This window comes from Mastigoproctus giganteus, chromosome 5 (genome assembly GCF_048544385.1).
Source record: "Mastigoproctus giganteus isolate SK-2022 chromosome 5, ASM4854438v1, whole genome shotgun sequence".
NCBI classification, from domain to species: domain Eukaryota; kingdom Metazoa; phylum Arthropoda; class Arachnida; order Uropygi; family Thelyphonidae; genus Mastigoproctus; species Mastigoproctus giganteus.
In genome coordinates this window covers 59284940-59297081 of record NC_143579.1, presented here as the reverse complement: position 1 = coordinate 59297081, position 12142 = coordinate 59284940, and the positions used below count along the sequence as shown (strand labels likewise).

Here is a 12142-nt window from a genome sequence, read left to right as displayed (position 1 = left end):
AAGTGGACAGTGATTCTTTGTGTGGTTCTATTGCATTGAAGGATGACTGTAAAAATAAAAAAGGAAGTAAACTTATACAACAAATATATGATTAAAGATAACTTTCGAGGCAAAAACTAATGATCAACTTGTATTCCCGAATGTACCATAAGCAGATGGACTGTAAAATGGCAGTTGAACTTTATTAATGATAAATACAAAATTACTACATTTTGGTTGTAGTAATACCAGAATAACATACCATTTGGGTGGTACCAAACTCAAAGTAGTGAAATGTGAAAAGATCTGGGGATAACTGACAGTTTGATATGAAGTTTTCTCTGCAATGCAGACAAGCTGCTAGAAGTTCATGGTGTTCTCTCAGGAACTTTGCAAATTGGGACAAAGAGATAATTATCCCATTGTAGAAGGCTACATCTAGAATAATGTATACAAGTTTGGTAGCCTCATTTTAGAAAAGCCATATATCTTTGGAAAAGGTGCAGAAATGATCAGCAAGGTTAGTTAGGGCACTACCAAGAAAGACTGGGGGTTTTGTAAAATTCTGGTAACTAAGCATTTGCGGGGTGACCTAATTAAAGTGTATACTGCTTTAAAAAGGCTAAGTAAACCGAATATGGATGGCTTCTTTACTCTTTCTTCTTGCATTATATTGCTAATACTAATGCCAATTTGAATGTCAGCTCCAGAACAAGAAACATGTAACTGTTGTAGTAAGTTAAGGTTATTCTCCCAGATGACTTGTAACTTTACAGCTTAACAAGACAAAATTTGCATTGATTTGTTTTATTTACACTGGTTATTTACCATAATGCACGTTTAAGAAACCCGGAAATATGAGATAAAAGCATAATATAAAGTACCCACGTGCACACACAATTAAGAAGCAGTGATGCCTGTACTAATGCAAAAAAAAAATGAATATTTATTTAAATTAATTTAAACTAGCATTATGCCCAGGACTGGTTAATATTAATGTTTCAGTTGCCTTCTAAATATTTAAATTTGTTTAAAATATTATGTCAGGAGTAGTTAATACAAATGTTTCAATTGCTTTGTAGATATTCTAGTTCCTTCAGCAATTATAGTGAGCTTGATAATTGGAAATGCAGCTATTCTTTTTGTAATATTGAGGTTACGAAGGTAAGATATATAATTCTTTAATCTGTAATTTATTTTTAAGACGTTTGGTAATTCTAAAAACAGACTTTTGTCAATAAGTAAACAGAATTTTTAAAAAGTTCCAACACTGAATAAGAAATGAAATCAAAACTTGTATGTGTTACTTATATTAAACTTATGTAAAAAGATATTAGCAACTTAGGCAGAAATATGGATAATGTTATTTATTTCTATGTTGAACATAAGTCAGTTGAATACTCAGTCTTTACTGAGAGCAGAACGTCTCCATAAACCAAAATAAAATGTATGTACCACATAATTCATACAAATTTTCATTTGATTAAGTAGTGTTGAAAACCCTGCAATTCAATAGCAGGATAGGAAGTCCGTTTATCTAAGATATTTCTAACAATGTTAATATCAGATTATAGAGATTCTCACTTCATATATAGAAAGGTATTGTAAACTATTATAAAATAGTACTCTTCAATTCATGAATTCATGATTGCATCCATTTTACTAAAAGTAGGAAAATGGATGCATGATTAAAAATATAAATTATCAGAGAAGCAGATATAAAGCTAAAATTACCAAACAGGAGTTTAGGTTTTGTAACATAATGTTAATCAGAATATTCCTGTATAAGTAGAAAAATTACCTGAAATGTCTTAATAAAACCTGAATAAGAACACTTATATATACTTCCCAGACATTCAACAGGTCTTTGCAGGTTAAGCAAAACCGTTTATATTTAGTGCAGTGCAAATTGCTAATGTCTGAGCTTTAATTATAATGGTAAGTAGCTGTGCCATTATAATGCAATAATGGATAGCATACATTTATGTTAGTGAAGGATAAAGAGGGAAGCGAAAAGAAATCAATAACTTTGTAGTTTTTGAAGTCATCTGATGAAAAACAAGAAAAAAATGTTATAGCAAAGTAGAATTACTGGAATAATGTTGGGTATAGGACTCAATCTTCAGGAATCCCACTTGTGAATAAGGATTTTGCACTCTTGGTGTTACTTGATTAATAGTCCTTTTTTTTTCATATTTTTTAAAAATTTTACACTTAATCTATATTTTTCAAATACTATAGCTATTACCAATTTCTTTCCATAGTAATGTTTTTTCTTTTGTTCCCCCGCTCCTTTATCCAATATAAATATCATTCTTCTTTGCCTAATTCATCTCATCCCACTGCCATAATGGCAATTTCTTAGCATTAAAAGCAATGTTTAGTTCATTATCATTTTGCCTTCATGTGGATAAAGATGACTAAACACTGAGGTTATGGTACACCTTCAGGGCTTATTGGTATCCTGCCTTGCTATGGTTTTTGTTTTTTAGTTCAACATTCATTTATTAATCAGTGTTTGTTTTTTGGTAATTTATTTAATTCAAACAGATAATTTTTCATCCTTAATTAGTTCATTAGTATAGACCTTTAAAAATCTTAAGATTTAAAAATTAACATAAAATCTATATAACAGTTTAAGCTTTATTTACATATTGTGTATCTGAAGTGAGGTCTCAATAAAATGATTAATGATGCATATAGATTTTTCAAGTAGAAATAGCATCAAAAGCTGAACATTTTATTATTTAAAAGCCACTTTTTATCTCCTTAATAATTTTTTGTACTTAAGTTTTGTTCATATTTTTAGGCCACCAGTAAACTTATCCTCTGTAATTTATTTCCTTTTTACTATAATTACAAATTCTTTGCAATTTTTGAAAGAAGGATGTTGAAATCAGAAGTGCTTGTGGGTCACACCAAATGCCTTTCAAGCAACACTACTATGGCATTACTGAAATAACTATACTAAATATTTTTAAATATTAGCCCTTGCATACAAATGTGATCTCCCGAATAGCAACGCTTACGAAGATTCATATAATTTAGGAATTTTATTAAAAATTTTATAAAATTTAATGTATCTTCTTTCAGTACTGCCATTTATTATTTCCATATATGTTTCTCCCAACTCTGCATCAGTTCTCTTTTGTTGAATACAGTACTCTGTAAATGCCAGATAGTGTGAGTGATATGTGGTTCATGTAGCGTAGGGTTATGTTGTTCATCTGGAAAAAAAAGCTTCTGGAAAGGATTCAAATAAGAGCAACCAGATTGGTGAGGAATGGCAATTGATATCCATACGAAGAACTGCTTAGAAGATGCAGACCCCATAGTTCCACAAATTATACCTGATAGAGGTATATAAGGCTTGAAGGAAATTAGTAAAATGAACGAGGGTGGTATATTTTAATTGGAAGATGAGAGAACTAGTGAATATAAATGCAGAATTTTGGTGAGTAATAGAAGGCTCACATCTGGTGAGTATGGGCTTGGCACACACCTGGGGTTCTGAGCTGGATATCATCATTCTTCTCTTTCTTGGTGATTCCCTTCTATTTCTGACTCACTCTCTCAGGAATAACTCAATTTTTTTTTTTTTTTGGCTGTTGCAGCCAAACCAATTTCCTTGCACCATATGGCTAATAATAATAATGATAAGGCTAATAGTAAAAAAAAAAAGAATAGAGCTATGTAAAAGATTTTCCTTTTCCTTAAAATCCCCCATTTTCCTAAAATAAACTACTAAAATTGAAAAAAATTTAATTTTTAAAATTACTTATTAAAGTGTTTTAAATTTTTATTTTTAAACTCAGTCAATTATATGAACTGATTTAATTTTTCCAATATCTTTCTTACTTTTATAAATTTATTATTTTTTTATATTTAAGTGATGAAATACTTTCTTTGGTTATTTCTTTAGAATGTTGTTGTTATTTGGTTTTTAGGAGCATTAGCAACTAAGGCCATATTGCTCCGGAGATATGCGGTGGTCATTCCCTGACCTTTCTGCATCCTCCATATTTGGTGGTCACGGGCTCGAACCCCGGTCTAATCAAGAAGCATGTGCTACACACTGCTGCTCCTGCCCACCTGGCTACGGAGGTGCCATTTTTTTAGAAAGTATATCTGATAGAAATACTTAAAAGTATTTTTATAATCAGTTAAATTTACATTTTTCCCCCCATAACTTGTTTGCATCTTTTCAAATTTTTTTTTTCCCCCTTTTTGATAAGTATCAAGGAGTATAGTTGGAATTAGCTGAAATAGTCAGGTTGCTTTTTGATCTTTTTTTAAAGCTTCTTTATTAAAAAAAAAAAAAAAAAAAAAAAATTTTTATTTATTTACTTTTTGCACCTTATTTAACTGGATTTTTTCTTTTAATGGCAAAAAAATTCCACAAGTAATGTAAGCAGATAAAGATGAAACTGAATTTAACATCTCTCATCTTCATTGTAAAGACTAATGATAATATCAAAAATCAATAGTCATAGAAAGTTATATGACCACCCAGGTGCGAACCAACGTAAGTAGGGGTCGAGGTGTGGCGCCCACACCATATGGAGGAATGCCGCCCCTCTGTGTTACTAGGCAATACTAGGTGGTAGATGACTCATCAACCGGTGCAATTCCACCACTTTGCTTATTGGAGTCTTGAAGTGCCAGAACCCATGTTTAGTCTCCAGAGCTAAGTTCTAGTCAACACTTCCCCATCTCTTCCGTCATGCAGTATGACCGATGACGGAAGAGATGGGGAAGTGTTGACGTTATGCAGTATGACTGATGTCTTTTGAGGTTATGATGAACAACATTGTCAAGGATCTGGGTATATTCTTACCATGTGTAAGCCATATCCAAAAATTTCATTAATTCATACAGCATGTCCCTCCCCCAAACTTTTTCTTAATTTTGAATACACCATGAATTGTCAAACTAATAGAACAAGCTTATCTGCGAAAAGATCTAAATTCCCCAAACACTTCCTAGTTAATTTCCCAAATATACGTGGTCTCAGTATAATCTCAACGATATCCATTTCTACTTGCAGTCTGCAAAACCCTATGCACTTTTTTTGAGAGAATCTCAGTTATCGGTCGATTCCACCACTGCTCATCTCAGTTGCCCAAATTTTTTGCTGTATGATTCCTTTCGTCTCAAAGGTGGTATTTGTGCATATGTCCATTCCAATATTCCCTGACAGAGACTTGGTAATTTGGAACTGCTCTTTTCGATCTATCTTCTCTGGCTTAAAATCTCTCTGCCTCATTCTGTCAAATTCATCTGTTGTCTCTACCATTCTCCCAACTCCACTAATCACTTGGAGCTCTTTGACTTCCTCTCTTTGCAACTTGACTTTCTCCAGTTGAACTTTCCTAACAGAGAGGTAATTTTCCTTGGTGATTTTAATGTTCACCACTCCAGCTGGCTTCCATTCTCTAGTCACACAGACCCAGATGTCAAGATGCTGAGGCTTTTGCATTACTAATGACCTCTCACAGATTGTTCATTTACCTACCAGAATACTGGACAATCCTAACCATACAGCCAACATACTTGATCTTTTTCTCACAAACAACCCTTCTAAGTACACAATTGAAGTGAGTGGTCCTTTAGGCACCTCAGATCACAACTTGGTGAATTTCTCTTCTCCAATGGAGCTTTTATATCATGGCTATTCCCAACTTCGTGTTGTTTGGCATTATAAGGATGCACAATGGAATGACCTGCGAGATTTCTTTTCCTTGGTCAAATTACTGTTTCAAAACTTCCAATGTCAACGTTTGCTCAGATCATGTCAGTAAAATTATTCTTGTAGGAATGGAATCCTTTATTCCACACTCCACTTTAAAATCTCATTCTTTATCTAAACCTTGATTTTCCAGGAAATGTGCATAGGCTGTTCAAGAGAAGAATGTTGCATATCGTAATTGGCTTGTTTCCAATTCTTCAGTTTCATTTTCTGCCTACACCAACGTGTGCAACAGTTGTAAAACAGATATTAATCAGTCCAAACTAAATTTTGAACAGGCTAAGAGTAGAAAACTTGCTTCTTGTCCTAATGGTAGCCGAGCATTTTGGTTTCTTGCCAAAATTATTGGCCATCTCTGCTCCCACCTCTGTCAATACCAGATGGTTCTATTGTCACTTCACCCAAGGATAAAGCTGACCTGCTAGCATCCCATATCTCTTCCAACTCTTATATTAATGATCTTGGTAAAATGCCTCCCACCATTCCCAACACACTCCATTCAATGCCTCCTGTGGTCTTCCCTCAAAAGGATGCCAGAAGGATTTAAAAGAAACTTGATGCTCAGAAAGATCCAGGTCCCGATGGCATTTCTCCACTTGTTCTCAAAACCTGTGCTCCTGAACTTACTCCTGTTCTTTGCCACCTTTTTTCACTTTCTTATTCCAAAGGTGTTTTTCTTTCTGCTTGGAAATTTGCTCATATCCAGCCAGTTCCTAAAAAGGGTGATAAATCCCTCCCATCCAATTATCACCCCACTGCAATTACTTCTACTCTTTCTAAAGTAATGGAGAAATCAATTAACCGCCAACTCTTAAACTACCTAGAAACCTTCCGTCTGATCAACGATCGCCAGTATGGATTCTGTCAGTGTCTATCCACTGGTGATATTCTGGCTTATACAGCAAACCCCCGCTATTCGCGGTGGTTACGTTCCTGAGAAATGCCGCGAATACCGAAAACGTGAATACTGAGTTATGGCTCCCATAGTAATAAAGGGATTCCGTTCCAAAGTATGAAATATATAAGAAAAACTAGTCTAAAATTTTGTCTCTGTATGTATTATATGTACCTTCATAATATGACTATGTACATAGACAGTGCATAGTGAAATGCAAGCATATGACATCGAAATGAAAATAAGAAACAATTTAATATTAAATGTAATATTTATTAGAAATTTCAAACAAATCTTTCAGACCAGTGCCTTTGCTAGCTAAAAAACTTATCTCGCCAGTGTTATCACCAGTTTCGCTAAAGTGTTGATAAAGGAGTTTTGCCTTTTCACAAATGATTAGTGAACGTAACGGAATTTTATTTTGAGTTCGGTCTTCTATCCACAGATTTAAAGCCTTTTCCATTTTTTCTAATTTAAGATCACGAGTTACAGAGCAAATTTTTGAAGCAATTAGTGCGTTTTCACGGACACTACGGCAGATTTTTTCTTCCGATTTTTTGATTGATCGTACCGTTGACTCATCGATTTTATGTTTTGCCACTGAGGAGACATTTCACCATTAGAAATTTTGTCTAATAACTCAATTTTATTTGCCAATGTCATCACCTTCTTTGATCTTTTCACATTTCCCTTGTTATTCGTAGCCATATTTTTGTACGGGTTAGAAAGAACTTGTCCACTTTCTTCTGTTACTTTCTTCTGTTAAAACACTCGAAAAAGTCTGTTTTACACTGCAAAACAGTAGATTTATCACTTTTGTAAACATATCAATATATAAATTGATAAATTTATAAGCATATAAATTAAGTAAATTAAACAAACCGCGAAACCTTCCATGAGAAGCGCATAACCCATAGTGAACAAGGATTAGCGAAGAAACATCCACACTCGCGATTTTGTCACCTCTCCCCCCCCCACCCACCCACTGAGCACTGTTTTGACCGGGAAAAGATAATTTTAGCCATACCCATGTTTTTTTTTTTATGGCGGAAAATGTTCACGGCGCTTTAAAATTCACATTTTTTTAGGTTTCATTTTATATTAAATCAGCAACCGCGAATAGCGGGGGTTTACTGTATTACCCATTTATGGACAAATTCAATGGAAAAGTTTGGTGAAACACAAGCAGTTGCTCTTGACATCTCAAAGGCTTTCAATAGTTTTTGGCATAAAGTAACGCTCTCGGCTTTACTTTTCTTCCAAACAGCTGTTCACTCTGTACAAATTGCAAATCCGCTCTACCATGGAATATTTTGTTTCCACATCTCGGATGGTGCCCCCAAAACCTCTCTCAGGCTTCTGAATTCCATTCAGAAGAGGGCAGTTAGGTTAATTAATCCCTAACAATCTCTCCACTTGCTGTCTCATGGACGTACTGTTTCTGCTGCATGCTTTTTCTACAGATACTTCCATGGGCACTGTTCTTTTGAATTGGTTTCTATAATTCCTGCTCTCTTTTTCAAAACAGTCCGAATACATGCCACCACCAGCCATTTACTGTCCAACTCCAAACTGACAGAACCAACTTTTCATCTTCCTCGTTTATTCATTCAACTGCTGTTTTCTGGAACAACCTTCCTTCATATGTATTTCCTGAAAATTAGTCTACAGAAGTTCAAGTCTAATGTCAACAAATATTTTCTTTTGTCTTCTCAACCTCCAACCCAAGCACGGTACTAAGTACTATAGGTTCTAATCAGTGGCGTAGCTACCACGTAGGCAAGCAAGGCAATTGCCTCCGGAGCCTTTTAGGGGCCTGGCATCTTTGGCTGTCTCCTCTTTTTGCAATTTTCATTAATTAAGTAGGGGCCCGAACATGTTCTTTGCCTCTGGGCCTGAAAAAGGGTAGCTACACTACTGGTTCTAATACCTCTCGTGTTTGGGGTTTCATAAAAAAAAAAAAAAAAAAAAAAATGTTTAGCACTATGAACTTGCAAAAGTTTACACTTGGCTCTCACAAATGCCTAAGGACTGCACAATGCCTGCTGGCTATCAGTTTAATACTCACTATTTACTGTTCTAAAACATGCTATTAAAATTTTTTCTTCTTAATACAGTGAACTTAATTTCTCTCATCATTGAAATTCTTTTGCCTCACATATTAAACCTGCTCACTGCTAAATCTACTTTTATGAATATTTTTTGTAAAAATCTTGCAAACATACCTTAGTTATTGTGGGCTAGATGCTTGATCATTTATCCAACTTAACCCCTCACCTCTTTTGCAGTAGGCCCTTTAAACATTTAGTGTATAGATATTGTTTTTCACCAGCTGTGCACACTATAATATGCATGAAAATTACTATGGAAGAATAAACATATTTAATGTATAAATAATTATTCTTTGTATTGTAAATTACATTTTATTTATAAGATATACATCCTACACAGTCTTTTCTAATAGTTGGTTGTATACATTGAGTAATAAATTAAAAACAATACTTATCAACAGTTATCTAATCAGTATACATATATTAGATGACAATGTAAAATAAGTCATCTCATAGCTACTCATCCATATTATATCTGGTAATGACTATTTCAATGGTGGATACATGCAGCAGAAACAAAGGCACACTCTCTTTAATGTTGAATTACTATACGTGAAATGATTCAAACCATCTTTTGTAACATAAGCAAACAGAGGATACTGTGATTTCTTGCATCCATGAGATTGATATTATAGCCAGCCAGCTATTGCTGATTTCTCAGTGTCTGCTTCCTTGATAACTGTGATATGCTCCCCCATACAGTCTTTCATTCTTTTGAGAGTTTTACTGAAGTGAATGCTATATCAATTTTGACACTATCTTGTGTATAATATCGCTACTTTTCATGTATAGTGTAGGCACTGCAAATGCTGTACAGGGTTGTTGCTGGAATCATTATGCATTTGCATCCATATGTATCCTATGCATATTCTGACAGCTTGACGAAACATTTGGAAAGAATGGTGTAATCAGGATAGCAAGAGTTTTTTGCATGTTCTGACTGCATTTTTGCATATACAATGCCATACAGTGTGCCTAATGATTTTGACTATTTTCTGCTGCAGTGGATATGCCGACCAGTCTGTTTATTTGAGAGTGCACATTGATTTTCTAAGGACAGTTGTAGCAAGGTGACTGGTTTGTGTTGATTAAAACATTGAGAAATGGTAGCCTGCTATTGTTTTCCCTGTGTATCTGAATAGAATATCAAAATTATTATGTGTATCAAATTTATAAAACTATCCATATTGCAAAAATATCTGCATCACATAAATAAATTATACCACATTTTTATTATATGTAATATGTTCTGACAAATTAGTTAACAGGGTGTGGCTTTCCGTGGTTACTAGATGTCATGATGTGCCATGTACTGATGACTGTCCGCTGATTGGAAACATCTTATGCTTTCCTTGCAGTGTGACTAATTGTTCATTATTTATTTTTTTTTTATGAGTGTATCTTTGAGTGAGTTAATATTAGATGAGCTACTTTAGTAAAGAGTTTAGTATTAGATGATTATTTTTTTAAATATGGATATTTTTATTATCGTAAAGATAATGAATGTGCTAAATACTGACAAGAGCACCATATAATTTCATAAAAGGTTCACTATTCAGTCATTAGAAGTAGACAAGAAGTTACAGAGAACTTTCTGAAAACAAAGTGCATGTAGTTTATTACCAGCAAAAAAAAAAAAAAAAAAAAAGCTTTGTTGTTTTATTTGACATTTCTGTTCTTCAGGATAGTCATTTTGCAGGTGCCAAAATTTCCTAAAAGAAAATCATATTTTTAACGTATTATTGAACTACAGAAATTCCGCTTTCTGCCATTCTAGAACAATTGCCCTTACCTGATCTTAATGGGATTAATTATTTACCAATATAAAACATTTGTGGGACCAAAATTTAACTGGAGCAAGAGATACAGATATTTTATGCTATTACTACATAAGATGGTATACAAATATTCTTAATTCCTATATTTATATCTTTTGACTTTACTTTTATTTCTATTTATGAATAAATATATGGCAATTGATTTTACTGTTTACATCCCATGAAATCTTAGTTCTCAGAACGATTTTTCACAGCTTGATTCATAAAACTCATTTTTTCAAGACTTTAACACAAAAGGCATGTGATATCTACCAACTATTACACAGTGCTTTATCAACTGAGCACACAGCATTTGGTAACGTCTTCTTGTCATAGAAAATTCCACTCTGAACTCAGTATATCAAATTTGCTAATGTTCTTGTTAATGTAATGTTCAAGTATTAAGAATAGAATACCCTTCTGTGCATCGTACTGTGTGTGTTTTTAAAAACTAGGTTTGCTTTTGTAATGTTTTTTCACATTAATGTTAACCTGTTATTTTTGTCCATTGAACAGTAACTAAGCCATATCCTCAGAGAAAATCAATGTGTGATTTAGTGCAGAATACTTTTTATATATTTTATTTCCAGAGAGAATCCACCAGATTGTGTAAAAACTATGAGCAGAGGGCAGGCAAATAAAATTTTATATTGCAGCATATATAATAAAATTCTATAAGTTTTATTATGTTGATTTCTCCAAGTTTCTCAACAGTATCCTTAAATTCTTTAATGAAGTTTTACGAACAGATCATTATTTTCAAGTTGAAAAATGTGTTGTTCAGATGTTCATTCTTTTGAATTTGTATTAGACAGTAGAATAGAATATGAATCCACTCTATTTGGAAAAGATACAAAATACCACTGAAGAAAAAAAATGTTTAATTTAAACACAAATTTTCAGTTGAGGAATTAGCTCTAGATATATGAATATGATTTTTATGATCTGAATTATCAAAATCAACTGTTCAAAAACTAGGTTTGCTTTTCAGGAAGCAAAAGAAAAAACAGAAGAAGAAACAAGTGGAGTATTCTGTATCAACTGTCCCTCTTGCACCCAGAGCACCAAGGGTGTCTTTTGCAGATCTTTAGCTGGACATATTGTATATATTGATATTTTTATAATGTATATTTTTTCTTCTGTAAATATATGAAAACTGTGTATATAAGTGAGCTAGGAAAGCTGCCAAATGATGTAAAATGTTTCACCTTAAATATCACATATATTTTACATTTAGAAAATTAAAGCAGAATTGTGTATTTTTACATAAAGTAGGAATTCAACAAATATTGTATCAGGGATGGCATAATTAAGAGATGCATTATATGTGAGATAATGAGAACCTAGTGTGCCTTTCATTTACAAAAGGTATTCCAGTCTTAAATATACCACTTATCCTTAACAAGCAAAACAAATTAACAGACTCAGAAAAAAACAATGTAACAGCAGACAATCCCTGTTTTGTTTTACCGTCAAAGAACATGTGAGTAAACAAAAAAAAATTATTTGAATTAAAACTGCAACACAGATGTCAGTCTTCAGAAACAAGCTTGATGGAGTACAAAAAATATTCTAGTCCTGCAATGAAATC

At 33.3% G+C, this 12142-nt stretch overlaps 1 protein-coding gene across 3 annotated transcripts in view; it reads left to right on the top strand.

The window, feature by feature from the left end:
• Nucleotides 1–11648, top strand: part of LOC150085430 (mannan-binding lectin serine protease 2-like) — a 114485-nt gene extending 102837 nt beyond the window's left edge. For all 3 annotated transcript variants that reach the window (XM_090373233.1, XM_090373231.1, XM_090373232.1), the window contains exons 7-8: nucleotides 1062–1143; nucleotides 11543–11648. In XM_090373233.1, coding sequence (XP_090229359.1) covers nucleotides 1062–1143; nucleotides 11543–11642 — 182 coding nt within the window. In that variant the 3' untranslated portion in view covers nucleotides 11643–11648. The remainder of the gene's footprint in view (nucleotides 1–1061; nucleotides 1144–11542) is intronic.
• Nucleotides 11649–12142: the final 494 nt, after the last annotated feature.